At 43.6% G+C, this 12,876-nt stretch overlaps 1 protein-coding gene across 6 annotated transcripts in view; it reads left to right on the top strand.

The window, feature by feature from the left end:
- The window catches only part of KCNIP1 (potassium voltage-gated channel interacting protein 1), a gene marked incomplete at both ends in the record, with an annotated part of 307,273 nt that overhangs the window by 268,964 nt on the left and 25,433 nt on the right, over positions 1 to 12,876 (top strand). The window contains one exon of one of the 6 annotated variants that reach the window (XM_079542605.1): positions 1,783 to 1,891. The exons of the other annotated variants lie outside the window; for them this stretch is intronic. Within the exon in view, the coding sequence (XP_079398731.1) occupies positions 1,783 to 1,891 (109 nt within the window). Of the gene's footprint in view, positions 1 to 1,782; positions 1,892 to 12,876 lie in introns of those variants that run through there. 6 annotated transcript variants of the gene reach the window in all.

Genomic DNA, 12,876 nt, shown 5'->3' with positions numbered 1-12,876 from the left:
CATCAGTGCGTGGCTGCTTAGCTGGAGGAATCTCATGTTTTATCTGTTGGCACCCAACAGCAGTTTCTAGAAGTCAGCACAATGCAGTGCTAACGTGTCCCAGGAGAAGGAAATTCCAGTTCCTGGGTTGGTAACAGGCAGCTGATACTGGGCCAAATGACTGGAAGGAGGGAAGCTTTAGGAAAAGAGGGGGGGAAACAACCTCTGGGCAGAGCTGCTGGCTGCAAGATGATTGCCATAGAAACATGGTGGTCGTGAATGGAAGAAATCCCTTGGCATTCTCTCCCAGCTGGCTGCAAACAACCATAAGTGGCATCATAGCCAGCCCAGCAATCAGGGAAATGACAGCCTAATGTGTTAGATGCTACAAGTACAAAAAAAAATTGTTTGGCTTAAAATGTTCATCAATAGAAATAACTTTGTTAACGTGCTGCTGAGCTCTGCATAGGTAGAAGCCAGTGACAGAGCACACATGAATAACGTAAGCATGATTTTTTTGGCTACCTGCATATAGAAACAAAGTTCAAATTCAATTAGTATTCTGTACTTAATGACTCAAGTATGTATGAGTACTCTGCACCTCCAGCCTGACATTAATATGAACAGTTTTTGGCAATGGAGTGTTCGCATGATGTGCAGGATCCCTGTGAGGTTCTGGCCGGGATGTTATGTTCAGTGGGAACTTAAGGCAGAGGGGCAGCAGGGTGCTGGGGCTGCTGGTGGTGTGGGGACAGTGTGAGGAAAGTGACAGCCTTGGTCCTGTGCAATAAGAAAAACGTTGGCAGTCTCTGTCCTTCTGAAGATCCTACGTGGGACGTACCAGCATCTTCTACTTAAAAGCGTGCTTGAAAAACGTGGCTTTTAATGGTGTTGCAGTCTTGCAACTGCTGTCCTGATAAAACACCCATCCTGCTGAATACCTCTACAGATGAGTAAGCAACAGAAGCATGTAATTGACTTAACTTGAAAACAACCTGCAGTGTTATCCTATGCAAGCAGCCCAGTGAAATATAGTGAAGATGAGCATGTGTAAAGCACAGTAGTTTATCTTACTTAGCTGCCTGCTGAGGCTGCTTGTTTCAGGCCAGCATCTGCATGTGTGTTATGCTTCCCTGGGTGAGCTGCTGGGCAACAGCAAGCTTTTGGGTCCTCTTGATGGGTGCCTATGTGTCAGTGGCAAGTGTTTGCTGTACCCCAATACGTCAGAGTGGCATTGTGTGCATTCCCTGCTTGTGGAGTAAGAGGAGGATTAAAAAAGGGAGAAATTTTCCATCCCTACAGTGTGCCATATTCTGTGAATACAGAAAAGACACTGATGAAGAGGCTCAGAATTGCCAGGATTACCAAGAAAATCCCCAGTGCAAAAAATTGACTGGTATCCCAGGTACTTAAAGCAATAAGCATCATGTGAGACACCAACTGTGGGTAGGAGCGCTGTGTTAAGTTGTGCTGGGAGAATATTCTCTTGAGAGAATTACCCTAAAGTGAAAGAAAATAAAACCATAGGTTACTGTGGGATGTTGAAATTGCTTGGATGTTTAAAAGATGAGAGAGGAAAAAAAAAAAAAAAAGATGAGCAGGAGAGAGAGGGGAAGAGGAGAGCTGGGAAAAGGGGAGAGCACGAGAGACGGAGGGGAGTGCGAGGATAAGGGGGAGAGGATCTGTGCCGTGCACTTGGTTGAGCATCGGGAAGGAAAGCTTCCAACAGAGGATTTCTCAGCTTTAGATGCCTGCCGGCTGTTTGCAGGCACGCTAGCAGGTATCTGCGTGGTGCCCTGAAGGATGTGGGCTGAAGGCGAGTCGGAGGGACTGCAGACTTTGGGCATTGTGGTGGTGGTGTGCTCCTCTCTGAAACTTTTGCACTACCTCGGGCTCATTGACTTGTCAGACGGTAAGAGAGCTTCCCCAGTTCTGCAGCTCCTGTTTTGGGGTGGGTTTCAGGGAAGGCAATGTGAGCAGCAGGTAGGCAGAGGGAGGAAAGTGTGGTCTGTCAGTGTGCTGGCTTCTCAGGGTTGTCTTCATCTGTGTTAGGAATCATACAGAGTGCCGAGAGGGAATTGGGCTTTGTGCTTTACTGGGGACATCCATTTGCTTTCAGTGGGTTATAACAGCCAGAGAGGATCTGAAGCTGTGATTTTTGCTTTGTTACCTTATCTCATTTTCTTGATTAGTTTTCCTTGCTAACTTTTTTCCTTTCTTGAAGTCAAATTTAATGCCAGCCTGGGAGAGAAAAATCTCTGTTGGGATAATAAAAGTACAGCTGACAATTTGGTGCATGAATACATATTTTTACCTGTAAAAATAAATATAATAGTAAGTAAAAAATAAAAAAATGACATCTACATCAAATTAAAGATGCAGTGGAAATAAATTCTGAATGGGAATCAGAAAAAGCTTTGTGTTTGTTCCGGCCGCTTCAGTTGAAGAACCAGAAGCAAACCAACCTTTTTTTCTTTTTTTTTTTTTTACTGCTTATGGAGAGGGGAGAGAGGTTTCTGTTTTCAAGTGCTGAAGTGGGGAGTTTGGTCTCTTCATCTTTGCACTGTAACAAACTTGAAGAAGAAGGCTTTTCCTGAATGAGGAAAGCATACGTATGTCTGAAATTGAGCCATGGTGGTCGAATTATTTATTTGTAAGGAGATGGATGTGTCAGAGTGTCACTGTGAGTTTCAAAAGAGAAGAACTTACTGACAAGACAGATGAGATTTTTTGTTTTTTAACCAAACTGATCCCCACAACTCGCTGTGTGCGTTCGTAGATCGCTGACTGTACCAAGTTTGTTCAGGAGAGCATCAGCCATGGTGAAATACTGATAGAAATCCCTGTGCTACTTACTCATGTATCTCCAAGCATGGGTTAGCTGAGGCTGACAAAAGGTAGAGGTGATTTGTTTGGCTGGGAAAAGCCAGGAGAGATGGAGTTCCTACCTTGCCACCATATCGTTGGTGCTGCCATGTAATCATAGGGATCCTCCTGTGGGACTTGGGAAAAATATGAAAACTGGCCTCAATGCGAGCAGTACTTATACTATGAGAGGATGCAAATTGTTATGTGTTTGTTATTACATGTGCTGGTATTCCCTGTTGCAGAATGGGCGTCACAGGAGCTTTTAGCTTACTCTTGGAGTGGCACTGCAGTTCAGTTGTGTACTTACAAATAAATTAAGATACCTGGCAATAATAACTAATTCCAAACAACAGCAGCAGAAGTGCTGACCTTAAAAACTAGCTGTCAAGTCAAATGCTGAGGCAGTTGCATTGCTGCCTCTTTAACAGCACGAACACTTGTATCCCTTCTTTCCAGATCTCATTACTATAATTCTGATGTCTGCACTCTTCACAGCAATTGCTTTCCCCTGAAGATTCTCCAGTGAAGTCAAATATGTGGCAGGTGGGAAACTTGTCTGCTCACAGATTAAATGAGCAAAAGTGAGCAAATAATCCTAAATTACATTTGCTGAGCAGCTCGGGATGTGTGTTTGCAGTCATCAGTCAATCACTCGATCCATTAAGTGTAGAAGGATTTAAGAATTTTCTCAGCTCCTTCTAAGGGAGCACTGTAATAATTACTGATACACATAGTGCCTGATAGCTGCTGCTCTTATCTGACAGATCAGAGCATGACTGTCAACCTTCTGGGCTTTGAGTTTTTGCTGGAATTTTTTTCTTGCTGCAGAATAGTTCATTTTGAGACCAAGACACATTTATTTGATATTCATTAAACTATAGGATCTTGTGTTTTTCTCCTTCTGACTCTTCGCTTGTACTGGGAATTAATTACTTGTATAAGTAGTAATACTGACATAATACAAGTGCTTGTTAATGGAGTGCAATGCAGATTTCAATCACTAAGAAATCCTTAAAGATGGCATTACACTCTTGTTCAAAGGTCTGCACAGCTATAATTGGGAAGGCACAGTGGGTGTTTATATTATCATAGAATCCTGGAATGACCTGGGTTGAAAAGGACCACAATGATCATCCTGTTTCAACCCCCTACGTGGAAGATCACCAACCACCAGACCAGGCTGCCCAGAGCCACATCCAGCCTTGAATGCCTACAGGGATGGGGCATCCACAATTTACTATGTCATAAACATTTCTTGTATATTTATATTCACTAGAAATTATTTCTCCTTTTACTTGCAGAGGTAGAGGAGTTCTGTGTGCTGTCTCAGGGCTGTGTGTAGTAACTCTAAGATGAGGTGTAGGAACCAGTATTAAACTCCATCTTCTGGAGCTGACTTACTCCTCTGTACTGCTCAGAAAAAGCTGAGTGCTAGTTCTTCATTTGTCTGACAGAGGAAGCAAGATGTGTGAAGGGGAAAGCAGCAGATAGAAGCTCAGGAGATGCAGAATTTCAGAAGTCGCTGCAGCTGAGTGTGTTTGAAAGCTCCACTTTGGTAGCTATGTTCTAGAGGTGAGGCCTGGCTCTTGCAGATGCTTCATTTGAGGGATTAACAAAATGACTGAAATGAGACCTGTCAGTGGCAGTTTGCATCTCAGAGCAGAACCCTGTTGGGCATTTTTTTAACAAAACATAAAGTGATAGAATATTTTTCTGATTTTTTTTTTTCCCCCTTAATTTTTACGTCCCCCTTGATATGCAGGTGGAGCAAGGCTGTCTGAAGCTGTACCCTAAGGCTCTGCTGGAGGAGCTCAGATGAGATGAGATGTGCCTGCTGCAATGTCTGTGCTTTCCAGAACTCTCCATTAACTGGTTCTGTTTGATTCAAACCAAGTGCTGGAGGTGGAATCGGCATGCACCAAAACCTGCTTAGCTAAAGAGAAGTTCTTAAAAAGCACAGGACGAGTTTTTTGTGATCTTAATAGGTATAGAAACATGGAAAACTCACTGCTTTTTTATGCTGAGCTGTCATTGTTTTCTCTTTGGGTTCTGTGGCTTCTGGCTGTGGCTCCCTGCTACTCAATGCTGTGCTGGGAGCCGCTCGGTCTCACGAAGCTGGAAGCAGCTCCTGACACACAGCCACATCCCAGGCAGTGAGCTGAGTCAAAGCTCTGTGTCCCTCAGTGTAGCAATACATCCACAAGCAATTGAACTCATTACATGCCGTTTGGGAAAACATCTGGGGGAATTCTGTATTAACTTATGGCTGGGGAACAATAACCTTCCCTGTAATGCAAGAGTCGGTTCTGGCTGTACATCTGCTTTATGAGTTTAGCTCAGCTTCTTTGCTGACCATCCGTCCTCCAGAGACATATGAAGCATTCATAAATCATCTTTCTTCAAATTAGAGAGATGCAGAGCATCTACACACTGTGCTGTTGGACTAGTTTGGCGCTGACAGAGTAACACCTGTAGCAAGGTACCAAATCCTGAAGATAAGTGGAGTGAAATGCATCTTTGAGTGCACTGGTCCTCACAGTGTGTTTATATCAACTCTTTGAAAGGTTAGATAATAGCAGGACAGGGAAATGACTTTAAGTTGAAGGAGGAAAGATTCAGGTTGGATGTCAGCCTCAGCACAGTGTGCCTTCAGTATAACCAAGCCAGCAGGTTTCCCCACAGTGATTTCTTCCCTCCCTGAGGGTTCTGAGCTGTGCTGGTGCACGGGGTTTGGTGCTGGGGAGCTTCCTGGGGTTGGTGTGACAGAGGCTGTAGCTGCACACTGCTATCGGAGGTCACTTCTGTGCCCCTCCTCCACTTATTTCAGAGGGAAGATGATTATTCACAACTACGTGGGGGACTGAAATGAGAGGTGTTAAAGAAGTGCAACTGATGCTTACAGCACATCTGCTCAGAAGCACGGGCTGGTGGGCACCTGGGCTTCCATGCTGCGTTCTGCAGGGCCCTGTTACTGCGGGATCCCATTGCTGCTGTTTTTTGTGGTGCAGCTCATCCTGTCCCTGCCCTCAGGTATGAATTGCTGGCTTTTGCTAAGCAGAGGATACCTGATGGCAGGTGCTGGCTGGATCATGCTGCTTATGAGTTTTCTTTCCTCATGTTTTTCTGCAGTGTTCTATAGCACTTCCCTACCTCGATGTTCTTTTTTGTTTTGTTTTGTTTTTGTTTTAGTCATAGTATAGTGTAGTGTCATAGCAACATAGTATAGTTTAGTCATAGCAAGTATAGTGCAAATTAAGAACGTAAGAACATTCCCTTTTTTGAATACTAGGGAATGAAAAATAAATGAAAATGTTCACGGAAGTTCCAGAGAAATTACCTCCATTACTTTATGCACCTGCCTCTGTGGCAGAGACTATAAAACTTCTTTTATGGCAAAGGCAGAAACCTGTAAAATCTGTAAATGGATGTCTGCTTATATTTTTAAGGAAAAAGTGTTTAGCCTCAAGGATTGCATAGTCACACTTCCGAGTGCCTTGTTAGTGGTGTAGTGGAACATAATGTGCTGCAAACACACTGCTGCAGTGAAACTGTTTCTCCACCTGCTCAAGTGGAGTTGAAGACAAGGATGCTCAGGCATATTTGCCTTTATAATTATTCAGCTTTTCTTTTAAAAAAGCTGCTCAACTAATAATTGTAGGTTGTCCTTCTTGAAATATCCAAATTTCTTTGAGCTTTCAGGGTGTCCCCTCTCGTACTGAGCTCCCCTGCCTGCCCTGTGTGCAGGGAGCTGCTGGCTCCCAAATGGGGCTGTGATGAACTTTGTTTGCTGTGTTTGATCTTCTATTTCCCTGCCTGGTGGCATTTGCTAGTGCCTAAGGAGTCTCTCCAGATTAGCTCTGACAGCCGCCTCTGTGGCTTTCCTCAGCTTCAGCCTTGCTAAGGAGAAGGAAAGAGTTTGACATGGTGGATTAATTGCAGTCATTCTGCTCCCCAAGGAATTTAATTTGTTTGTGCCATTGCCGCGCCAGCACTGTAGCAGTCAGCATCCAGCACTCCTTCAGACAATCAGTTCCAGCCTGTAGCTCACAGGGGTTTGTTTAGCAGCAGAGATTGTGCCACAACCCTCCAGATCCATGGGGTGATGCAGTTGGAAGCTGTAATTATTCATGGCTGTGTTTGCAAGAGCGTGCTGCCCTGCTCAAGCTTGGATGTTTATCATAGCTGTCCTACTGCTGACCTTTCTGGTGAAACAAATTTCTTATTTGCTCACAATGTCGTGAAGCTTCACACTTCCTTGCTCCTCGTTTAGCTCTGTGTCTGTGTGAGTAGAACTGCTGTGTGCATTTGTGGCTCTGCATGCCGTCTCCTTGTGGTTTCACAGTTTGGCTCTGGTACTCAAGTTGGTTAGCACCTACATCAGGTACGTATGGCTTCCACTGCAGTTGCAGCTGTTGCTGCCCTTGCAGGGTTCTGCCTGGGCTCCTTTGCAGCGCAGCTGTATAAAACCCTTTCGTTTGCACCTTGTGCTCATGTCCCTTGGCTGCTTGTCAAAAAGTTGTTAGTGCTTTACAGAGCTGGGATGGAGGTTGTGCTCTTTCAGGTCTCTGTCCTGCACCAGTCCCACCCTCCCAGATGGTGAAGGCTGCTGCTCTTGAATTTCTATGATTAATACTTTATTTGCACTTCTGTTATCGCTTGCACTGTCTCCCACTCTGGAGGGGAGAGTTAAGTACTTGCTAGTGGAAAATGGCAGATTACCCCCAACCTGTCAAGATGTTTATTGAAAAGATTATTATAGGTATTGCAAAACACAGTCATTTCTACGGAAAACTGTATCTTACGAATTCCCTGTTGATGGTATCTCTGGAATTGTTTTAACCTTTTCCAATGAGGAAGGAAAGCAAAACAAACTCCACAGTGCTGGATCTGATGTAGAGGCTAGCAGCTTTTTCCACATTGATTTTTTTTTTCTTTTTTTTTTTTTTCTTTTTTTTTTTTTCTATTTTCTAACCAGTTCTCAGCAAAAATCATGTGATGCTTCTATAGAAACACATTTCTTCAGGGATACTGAATCATGCTGAAACTGGCAAACTTGACAACCTTTCTTGACCAATTCAGTTACTTAAAAGCATTTACTTTGCAAGTTAAAATTTGGATCAGTGAGTATAAATATCCCATACCAAATGCCATCCAGCTATCTCTGGGCTTTTTCCTCACGTTTTCTTGGTGATCGCTGCTGTTTGGCCAGGAGAGTGACTGCATTGGCCATGCCTAGATCAAGGGATGACCCCAGTGGGGTCCTACTTGATCCCATTCTCCTGTTTTGCTGCTGAAGCCCTGGGAGCTGCCATCTGCACAGCTGCCCAGCCAGCTGCCATGCACCTCACTGGCCACCTCACAGACCACTTTTCTCCCAGCTTTCAAAGGAGATGGCATGCCAGAAGTATTACTTTTATTTCATTCTGATTGTGTTCTTTTATGAATCAGCAGCCTCTGTTATTTATGAGAGCCTAAGTGTAATTATGGAAAAAACTGACATCGTCCTGTAATGGTTCTCTCTCCTTTAGCTGCTTGCTATTTGCAGGACAAAATGGGATATCCTGCCTTTGCTGTTTTCGTGTTTTCTTCCTCCTTACATCATGTTCTAGCTGTAATTGCTGACATAACTCTTAAGTTATAGAGTGGTTCAGCTCTTACTTTGTGTTCGTGCATTTTTCATATATGGCTGTGAGGAGAACGTACACACTGCCCATCCCAAACTACTGACAGCTAGCTGTAGGGCAACAGGAATACTGAGAAGATGAAGAATGCCCTTTCTCCTCCTTTGTGCAACAGAATCATGCCCCCTGTGTGTACAAAGTAACACAAAGTAACACCTGCCAAAGTAACCAACTCTGTAGGCGTTCAATCTGAGCTCTATAAAATTTCAAGGGACATCAACAGGAATGTAATACAGCCTTCACAGAAGAAGTGATCTTTGATTTTTATTTTTTCCCCCCCTTCAGCGTTAATAGTTCAGAATTAGATAGAAGTTTTATTTCTCTTTCTTTTGTGCAGTAGATGTTCAGGGTGCAGCATGGTGAGCTGTTGTCTTCAGGAAGCATCTCAGCACCACTGGGCCCTTCTTCAATAGCGAGCATTGCAGAGCAAAGCAGTGTTGGCATTGTGCTAACCTGCAGCAGCATAGTGGCTAACAAACATTGGATTCGTTCTTATTTATATTACAACAAAAAGCATGCATCAGGGCCCAATGGTGAAAGACTAAGAGTTGAATTAAGACTGATAAAACAGCAATGACTTGCCATTCCATGACTTTTAGCTGTTAGCTCCCCACGTACATAAAAGTGCAATGACACATGAGTGCTGGTACCTACTTACTTTTCCTCCCTTCCATCCGGCTTGTCTCCTTTCAGACTCCTTCCTTAAATTGATCTTTTGGCTGGGTGGAAGGATATGGAAGAGATTGATACGCTGTAGCCTATTTAGAATGATGTTCAATAAGATAGCATAAACTGAATGGATATCCTCAGTTTCATTGCATGGATTTTTATTTAGTTTCTTTCTTCTTAAAGGTAAAATGCATAGATAACAAGCTGCTTCAGAGATTTCCAAAGTGAAGGATTTTAGGCTTTATTTAAGCCATGTTTTCCAAACAAAATGGTAACATCATTAAAGATGTCAATGTATGTGGGGAGGAGGAGGACAACAACTTATATCCAATCTAACTCTCCCCTGTTTTAGACTGGAAACCATTTCCCATTGTCCTGTCACAGCAGATCCCACTAAAGGGTCTGTCCCGTTTTTTCCTACAGCCCCTTGAGATACTGACAGGCCACTATCAAGTCACCTCAAAGCCTTTTTCTCCCCAGGCTGCACAGCCCCAGCTCAGCCTGTCCTCACACGAAGGTGTTCCGTCCCTTGCATCATTTTTGTGGTCCTCCTTTGGATGCACTCCAGCAAGTCTGTATCTTTCATACTTTGTCCCTTCCCCTTTGAGACAAAACTTTCTCTGATGGATTTTGGAATAAAGAGCTATTGCATCATGTGGAATTCAGGCAGGCGTGTGTATCACTTGTGTGCACACTTGTGCTGCATGGGCATAGTTTCCAGATCAATGTAGTGAAAAAGCAGCAAACAAAAGCTTCTGAAGGTTAAAGCAAGAGACTTTACGTATAACCTGGATTTCATCTTCTTAGGAAGCTTCTATTCCAAATACCACAGCATCCAACTTGTGTAGCTGATGAGAGATTGCCCAATCTCTGGTTGTATTTACTAATCATCAGGTAGAGGGTAGATGAAATGCTTCATGAAGCACATTCTCACCAATGCATTCAGTTAAAATGCATCGGTGAGTTAGTGACAGGTGCTGGAAAAAGTGTATCTTGATGTGATAGACTTGACTTCCTTGCAGTAAGAGCTTTCAAGGGACTAGAAATGGGTGAGTATTGATCTACTTCTGCGGTGAAGCTGCTGAGAGGCCTGTGGGCTGCTGCTGGAATGGATGCACAGCACCAGTACAAGGGCTTTGTCAGGAATGGATTTGGTGACATCTTGTCTGTACAAATGTCCTCTTGCAAGACTTCTTTCGGCGGAATTGGCTGTGAAGAAAGGTGTAGAATATTTCTGAAGCGGTTGAAGTGCTGGCTGGTTTCATCCTGGAAGGATTGACGTTCCTTCAGTTCACTACTGAAGATGCCGTCCTTTCTCTCTTGCAGCTGAGTAGTTGCTTGTACGCATTAATAACGCACTGATTTTCTGAAGGTGCATTTCAGAAGTAACTTGGTTTGTGTAGTGATGGTACGATATGTCTGGTACGAGTTCTGTCTGTTCTGATGGATGCCATGTCGTAACTCCTTTCTGCACAGCAGGCATTGGAGCAGCACAAGGACTGCGTTGGTAGGGAAGGGCTCAGACAGTTTCACACATCTGCAATGGCTGTTCAGCTTAACGTCTAATGGGGCACATAGCAGAAAGGTTGGCTGGTAGGTGGAATTCAGGATGAGGTGGGAAAGAGCTGCATTTCAATCCTTTCTGGCTGCTGGGCGGCTTGCCGTGAGCTCAGTCATGTCAGTAAGGTGAAGATCAATTCCTAACTTAGTTTCTGTACCTGCTGAAAGTTTTTGTGAGTTTTTCTTTTCCATTCTGCAAACACAGAGCTTATGTAACATCTACTGGTTTGATTATTTTACTTAGCACTGGTAAAGTGCTCTTGGGACACTATTTAAGTGCCTGTTTCTTTCCTTGATATCAACACTTGCAGAAACAACAGTCAAAATAAAAGGGATTTTATCCGTGCAAAGCCAGAAATGAATAATACCTCACAGGGAGCAGTTCTTAAATTCTGTTAGTGTCAAATATGTTTCTGTATTTCCACTGAGCTGTGAGATGCTAATCTGAGCTTTCCTTGTGGAACTGAAACGTAACAGAATTTGGGGGAAGCGTGGCAGCTCCCCGGGCTGGGTGCAGCACAAAGGGACCTCGTGTTCTGTTGTGAGTTAACGTACAAATAATTGAATGTCTCTGTATATCCTTCAGCAGGATGTGATAACAGTAACAGACGTATCTATGTTTGGCTAAAACTAGTCTCTGTTTTTCCATTCCCCTCTCCCATTTCTAATCTTTTTTTGCTGAAAATTTAATTCATATCCCAACAACTCCATAACGGTGTAAATAATTTATATACACTAATTAGCTGACTGGAAGATGCCAAAAGCCATTCATTTCATCAATCCTAAAATTGTACCTCGGAAATTAAATCAAAGCACTCTGTGGTATTGGAATTGTTATGAACTTAAGATGGTTAATAGCATAGAAAATGGATTTTGCGTTGCTCTGCTTTTATGGACTGCAGGATCAGTTGGAAACACACTATGCACAGAGGCCTCATGCTTCTTGGGTGCCATAGGACCTCTCCGTTCAGGTGTGTCTGTGGTCAGAGAGCTGCTGAGCACAAGGATTCCTGTGGAGGGTTACCAACCCCTCATTTTGCTGCTCTTCAGAGATCACTAACAGAAATTTAAGCAGGAAAAGATGTTGTCTTGTTTTAAAGCCTGCTTTGCGTGTCATTGATGTTGATGCTAGTTGAGCTCTTGAGACTTTTTTCTTGTTTCAGGCTTACAGTAGTGAGAAAAGAACCTGTCTCCTTTGGCTGAGGGGCCAGCTGGGATAGTGCTGATAGTAACAGAGCTCCAGCTGACACTGTACAGTGAAGTTCCAGCAAAGATATCCAACTAACTGATGGTCATACTCTGTTGCTTTCTCAACCATTTAACCTGCTGCCCACATTTGCTTCAAGCCTTGGGGTGCTCACAGTGCGTGGCACAGAGTGAAGTGGCCCTTAGTGCTGTTACCGGAGCTGTAACGGCTGAAGCTGCAGTTGACTTTGGAGCAACTGTTATTCAGTCTGTCTGAATAACTGACATTGCTTTGCACAAAACTTTTTGTTTAATACAAATTCTCAGAGGAAGAATTTACCTTAATTCACTCCAAGATGTGAGGTAGAGAGGAAGATGGAAGGAAGGTGCTCAGTAATGTTTCCAGCTGTATATTTGGTTTGATTTTCTCTGTACTTCTGGTGGAATCTCAGGTGTTCATGTTTTGTTTCATCCTTGTAGATTGTGGAGCGGGAGGTGGGAATCTAACTGAAGCATCTTGAATGGTGTGGGTTTTATGTTTATTTGTTTTAAAGCCTTGCTTGTATCTTCCTTTGGCAAAAAGGGAAATAATTTGCACTGTGTGGCAGGTTTGGGCCATTTATCTGTCAGTGGTCACATCTGGGCTGTGTGGTTAACTAAATGCAAATGTATTAATTATAATAAGGAATGAGGAAATGAAATGCATTCTGTCTCAGAGATCCGGGCTGGCCATGGTGATTAATGACCATCATTGCAGCAGCAGTCTAAACACAGCTCTGCGTGCCACACGCAGGTCTGATCTTGTAGAAGCTGTTTGGATGTACAAGTTCAGCTCTGGCTGATTGCTGGGGAGCCAGACAAGAAACCAGCATCTTACTGGGTCATAGCGTTAGTTCCTATATTAATGGTGCATTTTGGTTTCTGTAATGCCTGG

Source organism: Tetrao urogallus (genome assembly GCF_951394365.1).
Source record: "Tetrao urogallus genome assembly, chromosome: 14".
NCBI lineage: Eukaryota > Metazoa > Chordata > Aves > Galliformes > Phasianidae > Tetrao > Tetrao urogallus.
The sequence above is the reverse complement of the archived record's forward strand: the minus strand, read 5'-3'. Positions and strand labels throughout refer to the sequence as shown.